Here is a 13,327-nt window from a genome sequence, read left to right on the forward strand (position 1 = left end):
TCATACAACTGTCTGAGGTGAATGCAGTCAATATTATGTCATAACTGATGGTTCTTTGACCCAATAGTTTTACTCTAAATTCAGTGGTTACCATTAACCAGATGTTGTTAGGACCATTGTTACAGTGACTAATGTACAGTATGCACTATGTGGCAAGTCAGTTTACAGTGTGGTATGTCGGCCTATAATGGGTCTAAGCAGCATTGTCATTGTTTAAAATCTCTATATCCTATCATTTATTTTGAATAGGCAATAATTGCCAGCGAGATTTCTATTTTTAATAAAGCCCCAGAGTCTGTAATTCCAATGACAAAACAGTTTTGTTCCCCTCTCTATAGATTGCATTTGTTTTAAAATGAATTAATTGCTGGGGGGCTGCGGTTGGAATATTAATTCAATTTGTGCTCTGTTCCAAAGTAAAAAGCTGAGCAATTTTATAGAGGCCTCTCTTCACACACCAGCCACTGAGCACACACTGGTTGAATCAACGTTGTTTCCATGTCCTTTCAATAAAACAATGTTGAACCAACGTGGAACAGATTTGCTTTGTATAACAGCTTTGTATAATACAACAGAGCATCATACTCTTGACAGTCTTTTTAGCTAACATTCCACTCCTTGCCACTCCTGTCATGACATGTAATAGCTGAACAGAGGGTGCTACCAGTCTACATGCAGAAGTGTGTGTAAAACTTTGTAATTCCATTAAGTGGATTCCATACCATTTAATGGATCCATTCAGGTTAGTTTGGTGTCATTAAGGGACTCTTTTTTTAATAATATTTATTATTGGGTTAATTGTTTAAAGACCGCTTATTATAAGTTTGTGGTTAATAAATACCAAATATCCACTGTTCTAAACAAAAAGCTTTGTTTGACCTCCAAACAATTATGTTTCTGACCAAAGATCGAATTGATTACCAGTCTAGTCCATACCTTGGCTTGCATCCACTATGTATCCAATCTCATTGTTGTAACTTTCTTGAACGAGGTCAGGTATAGGCTACAGAAATACTGATGTGAGGAATATGTCAAGATAAAAACCTGGCGATAAAGATGCATAATAGAAGAAAAACTAACTGTGTGAAAAATATTTGCATACATACGTTGGTAAATGAATGCGTCTTGACCGTGCGTAGGCATATCACCACGGGGACTAGCAGTCACACCGCGTAATTTGGAGTCGCAGAGCATCAACCAGTCATTGCGCTTCTTCTCCTCAGATTGAAGCCCTCATGCAAGCCACCTATTTCGGATGATTATTTTAGTCACAAACATCATGTAAAAGAAAATGAGACAAAGAGAAAATAAACTGGATCTTAATTTCAATCAATTGTCAACATTTGAAGATCTGGATGTTGTTAAAAATATGTCTTTCACCAATATAGCATACGGCTGGATCCAATAAGAATTTTGACTCGTCAGAAACGTGTGCGACTGGGGGACCAGAGAGGAGGACTCGGAACTTCATACGGAGTCTTTTTTTTAAAAATGGGGCTGTTACGGTTGTTGTACAAGGTGATGGTAAACTCTCTTGTTCTTATGTTCAGTTTGGCGTTGATCTCTGAGTTTGTGGGAGCTCAGAATGACACGGAGCCTGTAGTCCTGGAGGGCAAATGTCTTGTGGTTTGCGACTCTAATCCGACTACGGATTGGAAGGGCTCGTCCTCTCCTCTTGGTATTTCGGTACGTGCTGCAAACTCCAAAATCGCTTTTTCTGCGGTCCGGAGCAACAATCACGAACCGTCGGAGATGAGCAATAAAACAAGAATCATATACTTCGACCAAGTAAGACGGTTTTGTATGTTTTTGAGGTAGTAGATAATGTTTAATTTTACTTCAACTTTATAACATCAAAGTTGCCGTGATAAAACTGCGCTGCAATGCTGTGTAGAATCCACGTTTTAGGCGACATAGGTAATTGAGGATTTAGTGGCAGGTTTTTCCCCCAGCAAAACTAAATTGAAATAATAAAACAAAACAAAAATATTTGGAGGGGTCTAACAGTTGGTTTAGAGAGCAACCTACATGTATCAATAATAGTTCATTATTGATTGACTGATTGGTTTATTTTAATTTTAATGATTGATCAACAATAATGGGTATAGCTCACATGTGATCAAACACAATAAAGGGCTATAAATGACCAGCAGGCAGAACCTGTCACAATCACACATGCACCTGAATTTACCCTTCATTCTTTACACACGTGTATGTGACAATGTGTATGTGACAAATTAAATTTGATTTTGATTTAATTTATGCACTTCCTGATGAACTCAGTCACCGAGTCAGTATATACATCAATACTGTTCTCAGAGGCAACCAAGAACATTTCCCAGTCCTTGTGCAATAGATTTTTGCTTTTGATCCAACCCCCTCGAAAGACAGACAGACACACACACACACACACACACACACACACACACACACACACACACACACACACACACACACACACACACACACACACACACACACACACACACACACAGTCTTGTACAGCTAACATTGTGGGGACACACAATTCAGTCCCATTGAAAATACTATTTTCCATAACCCCTAACCCTAAACCTGACCTTAACCCAAAAACCTAACCTTAACCTAACCTAAAACTAACCCTAGCTCCTAACCCTAAACCTAATTCTAAACCTAACACAAATTCTAACCTTACACTAATTCTAACCTTAACCCTAAACCCCCTAGAAATATCCTTTGACCTTGTGGGGACCAACAAAATGTCCCCAGTTGGTAAAATGTTTGTTTGCTTATTATTCTTGTGGGGACTTCTGGTCCCCACAAGAATAGTTAAACACGTCCACACACACATACACACACACACACATGATTGAGATGCTTGGTTTGGCTTCATCAATTTTATTGGGTGGTACCAGGGCCATTTCTAGCATTTTGGGGGCCCTAAGCAAGATTTGGTTGGGGGGCACAACCACCTCACAGGCAAAATATTTTATCCTAAAATCACTGTGATAGTACAACTCCTGGTGGCACCTCAACTAGAAGGACCTTACATACATCACCTCTTCATTGCCAAAGCCTTACATAAATCACCTCAACATAGCCAAGACTTCACATAAATCATTGGCTGAATCTGCCTAATTGGAAGCCTATTGGGCAAGATTACAGCTGGGGTTTTTAGTCATCGCTGTTGTTAAAGAATCATTAACCCTATATCTGGCAGTTGGTCCTAGAGGTTTGTGGCGATGTGCTTGATTGAAGTCACACTCGCAAATCTCTTTGTGTCTTGTAGGTTGAGTCACAGGCTGCATGGAATGTCACATCACAAGATTAAAACTGTCAGTAAATTTTTTCTCTAAGGAGTTGAGGGGTCTACGACTGCTGAAATATCAGATTTAACACTACAGTCTTGTCACCCTAATTTGAGTGTCACCAGATGAACAGCTGGTGGTTGAGCCATAATTATTTGAATAGTTAGTTGAACCATTGAGGATAATATTTATTCACCTTCTAAAATGCCTTATTCTTCTTTCTCTAGGTTCTTGTGAATATAGGCAACTATTTCACATTGGAGTCAGTGTTTTTGTCACCCAGAAAAGGGATCTACAGTTTTAATTTTCACGTTATAAAAGTGTACCAGAGCCAGACTATACAGGTAAGCAATTTGTTTTGGCCTAATTGATTCAGCAATTTAGCTCCAGTTATGATATAATGTGATTCCCCAGAGACATAATTTGATATACATTTGCTATGGCTACATTCTTTGAAAGGGCCTTGTAATGGAGTTATTAACAGTGTATTTGGACATATCGGATTTGCATTGACAGAATGGTGCACTGCAGGTTATGAGAGGAAGCTGAAACAAATCTCTGACAACTTAATATACTCTTTTTTTAACTAGGCAAGTCAGTTTAAGAACACATTCTTATTTTCAATGACGGCCTAGGAACAGTGGGTTAACTGCCTGTTCAGGGGCAGAACGACAGATTTGTACCTCGTCAGCTCGGGGGTTTGAACTTGCAACCTTCCGGTTACTAGTCCAACACTCTAGGCTACCCTGCCGCCCGCTATAAAACATTCATGGGAAATCACAGCCACTGCATGGCTAATCTTCTAATTTGGTTATGTATGTTTGCACAATTGTAGCCTCATTTTCCAGTAGTTTCATTGCGAATTTCCAAATCCTGGTGAATTCTGAGCTCTCTAACGGTGTGAAAAGTGGGAGGAGACTACATTAGTTTATTAAACAAACCATCTTATTATTCTGTCTATTTAAGAGAGTGACAAAACTAAGCTAAAAATGATGTTGTTTTTTCAAAGTACATTGTCAAGGGGAGGGCTTCTGCATACTGTTCATATTTGAACCAAGATCAGAAGTGAATAGCAAATAGCTACAGTAGGTAGCTGTGGATGATTACAATGTTTGACTATGGGCATGCAGTAATATCATGGGGACATTAACTGTAGGAACATTAGCTGTATTTCTCCCCTGTCTCTTTTATTTTTTCTCATTGCTGTCTCTTTGGGTCATCTAGGTGAACTTAATGTTGAATGGGAAACCTGTCATCTCAGCTTTTGCGGGTGACAAAGACGTAACTCGAGAGGCAGCCACCAATGGAGTTCTGCTCTTTTTGGATAAAGAGGACAAGGTCTACCTTAAACTGGAAAAGGGGAATCTAGTTGGCGGATGGCAATACTCTACGTTCTCTGGTTTCCTTGTTTTCTCTCTGTAAAAAGATAGAAAACCTCACAATTCAAATGACTTTATCAACAACGTGTTGTTACTGTATAATTAAAACATTTCTACATCAGTTGGATCTAGCTAAAGGATGAATGATATTATGTTCCGTGGTCAAGGATTGCTACAGAGAGAAGAAAAGCGACATTGGAAAGAGTTAATGGGAATCCCTCTACAAATGCAATACTGCTCCAGAAAATGCCATAGTACAGCTCATTGCTATGCTCATGTTACTTGACAACTTCAACAGAGGATCAACACTTCACAACAATTCTTCCCTCACAAACTTAACAGTCCCAGAATATGTTTAGCAGCTTTTAAAAAGTTTACATGACAGGCCTTTCTAAGTCACCATGCCTCTTTTTATGATGTCTTTCCTATAGGGGAAATGGATTTGTTTTTCTTGGCAAGTGTGGCATGTGTGATATTACAATGCCGAATTCAGAGCAAAGTCTATCTTCCAACTATAAAATGACCCCCTTCTTGCGTGCACAGTCACACACGCTCTCTGTAGAAGTGATAACTACTGTCACACTTGTCTTCATTTGGAGGGTGTCATTCTAACACCAGGATTAACTTGTGATATGAGTCTGACAATGCAGGTGTTGAATTAATAATTGAATGCACCTTTAAATAAGACCAGGTAGATTTTAATCAGATAAATTGAACAGTCAAGGATAAAACGCTCTGGGAAAGTAGACATAACCAGAAAGTTAGAAAATGTTTGAGTACACCAGTCTGATGAAACAAAACGTTTGTGATTGCATAGGACTGCGTCAGAGAAGCAGGTCATTGCAAAGATCCACAGCACAAGTTTATTTTGTCTGGCCATTTTCATAACAAGAAGAGATCTGGCTATTAAACAACTTTATGTCTAAACAGATGTTGTAGATGCAATATTGTCATTGAACTGAGAAGTAGTGGAGGCTCAAGTTCATGCTCAAGATTTGGACACTGCAGTAGGTCTGGCCTTTTGACGTCACCATTGACCTCCCTGTCATGTGTTGGTTAGCCTCAGTGGAGGCATATGTGATACTTTGTTGAAGAGATCACAATTGTATACTGTATGTTAACATTTGATTTTATGCACAATCATTTCTTTATTCATTTAATATTTACGCATTGGTTTATTCATAATAGTTTGTTTGATTTAAATGCTTATTTGAATGAACCGATTTGGCATTTACAGCCAATAATTTCAATTTGCTATGTCGTCAATGGCTGCCACATAGCCTGTAGCATCTGCAACCCATGTGAAATTCCTTCTTACCATTTGTTTACAGTGCATTTTTGCAATATTCATTTTTTTAAACGATTGGGAGATAAATAATTGGGAGATTTGAAAGATAATTATTCGATCCAATCTATCAACAGATGAAATGTAAAGAAAGGGTGTGTGAAATGTGAATAATGTAGATAGTTCCATAAGACTAGACATTTTCCACACAAACTTAATCTCACCCACCTTCTCTAACCTTTCCCCCTGAAATACACGTGGGGAAAGTGTCCTGTTGGCCATCTTGCATTGATAGAGTAGCTGTTGTGTTCACTCTTCAACTTATGTAATTGTATGGTCAACAAAAACCTTTCCTGAGTAAATATAATGGCACTACACTATTTATTGATTTATATTATCTAAACTCTGAATGGTTTGATTTTCTCATAACATATTCCTGAGTTGACAATTGCTTTCTGTGCATATACTGTAACTATCATGGTTGTGAGAATATATGTTTCGTCGTTGAATGTTATGCCTCTGTGGATCTCAAAAGTGTGTCATTAGAGAAATGAATGGTTTGCCTATTTCAGAATTCATCGGCTGGCAACTCAAGCCACTTTAATGTTGGTGCGTATACTGTAGGCCTACTGTGCGATCGTTTTAGGCACAGCTCTCAAATTAACATGCTTTACTACTGGATTCCTTTCTTTCAAGACATGAATGATGTCTCCAACTCCCACCAAGAAACCACCCCTTGGAGGGTAGCTATACAGTAAAAGTGTATTACATTAACCAGATATGCGACATCTCATTTGTGAAATAAAAATGTTATAATGGACTGAATACTTTAACTTGGCCTCATTATGGACGCTGGAGAAGAATACAACTCAGTATTGTATTTCAAATTAATGAATGCACAGAATGATATATATATATATATATATGTTTACAATTGTCTGTTGTGGGTTCTATAATGTGATAAGTATTGAGTGATTCAAATGAAGTATGACTGATTTTAATTGAAAGTATTCTTGATTTGCAATATATGATCTATCCCTTACAATTGAGAATCTAACTCCCCTTCACTTGATTGAGAGACAATTTACCCTAACAATTTATACTTATGTCAACAGATGGGCACGAAACCCAAACTAGCAAAATAAATGATATTCTATAATAACAGCCTGGTTATTAGGCATGCATCAATCCAATATGATGCTTTTTTTTCAACAAAGATCTTCCATTTCCCGATGGTAGATGCACTGTGGTTGTATGAACAACCCCGAATAGATTTTGTTTATGGATACAAGAAGAATTCAACATACCACATGAAGCTATGTAATCAATGTAACAAACCATTGGTACAGATATGTGTTAAAAAACATGGATGGATTATTGTTGAGATTTCCAAGAGCCTTATCATGCAGGCATATTGTATTACTTTCAAATTAAATATGTGTTGAATTGTGGTCTTTATTGGTATACAATAATGTCAGAAGAAAATAATTAGATTTATCAGCAACATAACTTCATAACCATATTTGGGCCACGTTCATGTTCTCTGTGTTTTAGAGTGTGGGTCTGAATCCATTCTGTCTGTCTTACAACTATCTTGATTTGAATTGGTGTAATACTATGACTAAATTATGTACATTCAGAACCAGCTATTCTCTCAGAGAGATGGGTTTATGATCAAATAATTAATCACTGCACAATGCCAACTATTTGGAATTTGGCAAGGTGCTTGTTGATTATGAAGTGAGAAGTTTTATATTCATCTCTATTGTAGAATGGAGAGAGACTTTGCTCTTGAGGTACTGTTTCCTGTCTTGGGCTTTGATTAGCAGGGTCGTTCCACCAATTTGGTGCCTTTTGAGAAGTGTAACTTGGTCAAGAAAACCTTTTGATTTCACCTAATTTTAACATTCTGTCATAAAGAGCACATGTTCAACTTTTAAAAATAAGTTTCCCATCTCAAGAGGTTAAATAAAAGAAGTACTATAGTAAGTCCTATTAAGTGCCAAATAATGTAACAGGGTTGATTTTAACAGGATTGACTGTAACAGGGTTGACGACAGGGTTGATGAAATAAAACTTGTTGTGTACAGCAGGGAGTGGCAATTGAATGCAAGCTTCACAAAAAAAATAATGAAATTGTAAAAAACATTCTACCCTGTCTGTCTATGGTAACAGTGTTATGCTCACTGCTGGCCCGCTCATTAGACAGGATTAGGCAGCCGCCTATGGCGGCAGATTGACGAGGGCGGCATATTCTGAGCTAAACTGACCAAGACGCACCTCCAACAACAACAAAATTACCATTTCTCTCAACCAGCGGCATATGGGCTTTTTAGGTGAGCGCTGATGCCGCCCTTTGATAATGCAGGGGCGCCCAATGTTTTTGCTTGTCCATTCCTGGCGCGCCTCTCCAGGGTGCTATTGGAGAGATGCATCTCTGCAGCGCAAAACAATGATCTTACATAAATAATGTAGCAGATATAGGACATGGTAGAAAGAGTATGTGACCTTTTCTCTAGCCTACTGGCTACTGGCTGTAGATAAAATGTATGACTATGTAATGAGACGGACACTTTTTACATCGTGCAGGTTTCTCCCATCAAATAGCCTAACCTAAATGGCACTCAATCAGATAATCAAATGGACAATCACAACTGCTTTCCAGGTGTTTCACCCCATTGTCATGATCAGTGGTTTCAAGTTTGTATCCGTACAATTTTGACAAGCTGATCACAGCGATAAAATGAAATACTTGTGTAAACACTGCAAATAGGCTTGTGATAGCATCACATTTATTTATTCAACCTTCATTTAACTAGGTAAGTCAGTTCCGAGCAAATTCTTATTTACAATGACAGCCTACTGGGGGATAGTGGGTTAACTGCCTTGTTCAGAGGCACAACAACAGATTTCTACCTTGTCAGCTCAGGTAACTAATATTCAGAGCTTAAATAGCCAAATTGATTAGTCACATGAATCAAGACTAATAAAGCCAGTGCAATAGCCTGTTTTATAAACAGTTGGCCTTCCGAGTGGATCGGGAATCATACAATTCTATTGCTGTCTGACATGGTAGGCTACACCCCAGTAAGCACGAGCCAACATCTTTTGGACGTCTTTTTTGGTCCTGTCTGGATGTCATTTTTTGGGGTGTTTTACAAACAGTAGGCTTACCACATAGATGGGCATTCATAAAATTAAATTTCAGGCAACATTGTAGGCTACACCTCAGTAAGCATGGACCGACGCCAACGCCTTTTGGACATCTTTTTTTTGTTGCAGTTCCGGACCGGTCTTGATTTCCACATCCACGGACATTGGTTTTTGGTTCAGTCCGGACCAAATCCGAACCAATCATAGACGTCTATGTTTGGTTCAGATTTTGTCCGGTCTGGACCAGCCTTGATTTGGCCCAAACATAGATGTCTATAAAATACTTATTTTCAACTTTCATTCAAAACCAAAAAGTTCCCTGATTTCAACATCTGGAAAATACAAATTTTCAACATCTGTAAAATACATATTTTCAGCATCAGGAAAATAAGTATTTTCAGCTTTCATTCAGAACCGAAAATTTACCTGATTTCAGTGTCTGGAAAAGACGTATTTTTCAATGTCTGGAAAAGATGCCTTTTCAATGTCCTGGAAAATATGTATTTTTCAATGTCTGGAAAAGATGCCTTTTCAATGTCCTGGAAAATATGTATTTTAAACATACGGAAAATACCTTTTCACCTTTAATTCAGAACCTAAATTGAACCCAACTTCTACGTATTTTTTATGTAATTTTGTTTACTGGGACTATTCTAGTTTTGGAGGAGGGGGGGGGGGGGGGGGGGGGGGGGGGGGGGGGGGGTTCTCGCCTATGGCGGCAGAATGGCAAGGTCAGGCCCTGGTTATGCTCGACCCACTCAGTTTTTCAACACAAAACTCCAGGAACTTGCCAAAAAGATTAGAACCAGCTCACCAGCTGACTATTAGATGTTCAAAAAATGAAAAAGGAATAGTTTCACCGTATTAAAATGAGAGTTCAGTGTTGGGGTTGACCTTCAAATGAGGGACAGACGTAAATGAATGAATAACTAAATACATTAAATAAATAATAATCTTCAGAAATGACCCATACATCTGACACAACCCGATGACCAGCCCTCTGACCTGAGACCTGTCTGCTGTTGTGTTTGAGGTGTGTTTTGATCATTGGGTGGGAACATTCAGTATTTTTTTTATTATCATAGATATAGAAGGTATTACTCAAGGTCTGATACAACTCTGATTAATTTCTCAATCCGCAGATTCTGGGGGCTACAATTCAATATTGGTCCACACTTTCTATATATCAAAGGGATGCAAAAGGCACTCTTTTTGTGGAACAACATTTTTGTATTATAAAATATATGGAAGGTATTGCTCATTTATCATGGTCTGATAGAACTCTGATTCAACTCTAGTCCTCAGATTCTGGGGGATATATTGTTGTGATATTTGTCAGCCTATGCAACTTGGCCTTCCAAATGACTCCTCCACTGAAGCCCTATAACACAACATTTAGGCTATAATCGAATGAGATGTACACACATACTGCAGGAGGGATTTCTTTGGTGTGGGACACGCAGTGTGTTGTGATTGCATCCGGTGGGACATGTGACCCCTTAACTGAATAATACATCTTAGATAACTCTAACAAACAAGCAAAGAAGAAATGAATTAGGGGACATATTCTATTTGGAAAATCCAATCAATGCTCTTGAGGATGTTAAAGTTCAGATATAAGGGAAAGGAAAGGGAAAGGGGGATACCTAGTCAGTTGTCCAACTGAACGTATTCAACTGAAATGTGTTTTCCATATTTAACCCAACCCCTCTGAATCAGAGATGTGCGGGGGGCTGCCTTAATCGACATCCTACCTGGGTTGAGTTTACTCAACTCCACAATATACACTACCGGTCCAAAGTTTTAAAACACGTACTCACTCAAGGGTTTTTCTTTACTTTAACTATTTTCTACATTGCAGAATAATAGTGAATACATCAAAACAATGAAATAACACATATGGAATCTTGTAGTAACCAAAAAATTGTTAAACAAATCAAAGTATATTTTATATTTGAAGTTCTTCAAATAGCCACCCTTTGCCTTGATGACGGCTTTGCACATTCTTGGCATTCTCCCGACCAGCTTCATGAGGCAGTCACCTGTAATGCATTTAAATTAACAGGTGTGCCTTGTTGAAAGTTAATTTGTGGAATTTCTTTCCTTCTTAAACCGTTTGAGCCAATCAGTTGTGCTGTGACAAGCTGGGGTGGGATATATGGAAGATAGCACTATTTGGTAAAAGACCAAGTTGTTTTCAACCGCCGTGTCTTTGTGAGACGCAGTGTGGGTGAACGGATGATCTCCGCATGTGTATTTCCCACTGTAATGCATGGATGAGGAGGTGTTATGGTGTGGAGGTGCTTTGCGAGTGTGCAAAGCTGTCATCAAGGCAAAGGGTGGCTATTTGAATCTTAAATATAAAATATATTTTGATTTGTTTCACACTTTTTTGGTTATTACATGATTCCATGTGTTATTTCATAGTTTTTATGTCTTCACTATTATTATACAATGTAGAAAATAGCAAAAAAATAAAGAAAAACCCTTGAATGAGTAGGTGTTCTAAAACTTTTGACCGGTAGTGTACATACCATTAAAGTTGAGTTGTGACGAGTGTGGGTGGACTTTACCTCCGACCACATCGAGTCGCTGTCAGTCGATACTTGTAGAAATGTCCATTCTTTAATGCTTTCCTTATACCTATGTTTGTCCTGTGTACATGAACGCTTTTCTTTGGGTGCTGAAATCTGTAGTTTCTGATAAAAGTAGCATTTTACTGGACCTCTGCCAAGGGGGCAGTTGTTTGTTAATGGAGAATGAGCAGCTTGTCATTGCATGGCAGATTTTTTTGTTTATGCAGGTGACACTTAGAATGCTTTTATATTTTATCAATTCCAAATCCAACTGACAACTCTATAACAATCAGGACAAGCACAGGCACACAGTAAGCGATAAAAAAAATATATTTATAAAAGTATCGAGTTTGAAGTTTTAACTTTGGAAAACAGTGGATTACAGGGAGCAGTTTGACAGACATCACGTAAAATGCATTTGATCAAAAACTAAAGATTTCAGCACCCAAAGAAAAGCGTGCATTTACACAGGACAAACATAGGTACAAGGAAAGCATTAAAGAATGGACATTTTTACAATAGTGACTCGATGTAGTGGTGGCATACTCTTCTGGGATTAACGCACTAGAACCCTGAATCCAATATTACAGGAATCTAAACTACAGCTTGTATAAGGCAAGGTATCCAAGAGGAATCCACACAGTACCAAGTAATTCATTAGTTGTGTTCATGTTGTCACATTGGTTTGTTAACCATTGTATTTTTGAATTTATCTTATTTTGACATATTTAATAAGGTTTCTACACTCTTAGAAAAAAGGTGCTATCTAGAACCTAAAAGGGTTCTTCGCCTGTCCCCATAGGAGAACCCATTGAATAACCTTTTTTGGTTCCAGGGAGAAATCTTTTAGTTTCAGGTAAAACTTTTTTGTGTTCATATAGAACCCTTTCCACAGATGTTCTACATGGAAACCAAAAGGGTTGTACCTGGAACCAAAAAAGGTGCTCCTATGGGGACAGCCGAAGAACCCTTTTGGAACCGTTTGCTCTCATTTATAGGTTCACATTAGCATAGTGCTGAACATGAGAATCTCCTCTTGACAGAATCATTTTTTCCTAATGTGTTGTGTACAGTTGACTGTGTTTTCCTTTCTTCAGAGACCCACAGCTACTGTAGTAATAAACATCCCCTTCATGCACTGCAGTCTTTTAAGCTCATCTCATGTACAGTATCTAATGACTGCTCACCGACACAATTTAATTTCAGCGTTATTTATCACTCTTATTGGGACGGTAGTTTTCAGTGCAGTGGGTGCATGACAATTCTATGCTTGATAGAAGTTAAGCCTCTAGATCAAGAGAGAAGGATTTAATTTCTCTGTGTCACATTATTCATTTGAATTGTAAGAACAGAAAGCACAAAATGATAATACCATAGTGTTTTAAATAATGTTTATTCATTATAATCCTTTGGCTACATTGGTGAGCATGTAATTCAGGGATAAACATGCAGGGATGAACATGTGAAGATGGTACAACCATAAAGCAAGGGTTATATGACTATCCATATAAAATGCTACTGTATATTCTACCTAATCCATTATATATGATTAGACCAGCTTTATATGGCGATATACAAGAAAGATGACAGCAGTGAATAAGAATGGTCGAGTGACATTTCATTGTGCTGTAACTCTGAAAAGAAGAA

General features: G+C 38.1%; 1 protein-coding gene across 1 annotated transcript; it reads left to right on the plus strand.

Moving 5' to 3' along the window:
• The first annotated feature begins 1,163 nt into the window (after positions 1-1,163).
• On the plus strand, positions 1,164-7,870 carry LOC110532609 (cerebellin-4-like). The gene is made up of 3 exons (XM_021616656.2): positions 1,164-1,788; positions 3,515-3,631; positions 4,512-7,870. Exons 1-3 carry the CDS (start codon positions 1,492-1,494, stop codon positions 4,707-4,709), a joined length of 612 nt encoding a protein of 203 aa, XP_021472331.1. The 5' UTR covers positions 1,164-1,491; the 3' UTR covers positions 4,710-7,870.
• The last annotated feature ends 5,457 nt before the right edge of the window (positions 7,871-13,327 follow it).

The sequence above is a fragment of the Oncorhynchus mykiss genome, chromosome 9 (genome assembly GCF_013265735.2).
Source record: "Oncorhynchus mykiss isolate Arlee chromosome 9, USDA_OmykA_1.1, whole genome shotgun sequence".
NCBI classification, from domain to species: domain Eukaryota; kingdom Metazoa; phylum Chordata; class Actinopteri; order Salmoniformes; family Salmonidae; genus Oncorhynchus; species Oncorhynchus mykiss.

Coding starts and splice junctions, on each gene's coding strand:
- LOC110532609 (XM_021616656.2), top strand. CDS start 1,492: ATGGGGCTGTTACGGTTGTTGTACAAGGTGATGGTAAACTCTCTTGTT. Junction 1,789..3,514: donor GAATCATATACTTCGACCAA/GTAAGACGGTTT, acceptor TTCTTTCTCTAG/GTTCTTGTGAATATAGGCAA. Junction 3,632..4,511: donor ACCAGAGCCAGACTATACAG/GTAAGCAATTTG, acceptor TGGGTCATCTAG/GTGAACTTAATGTTGAATGG.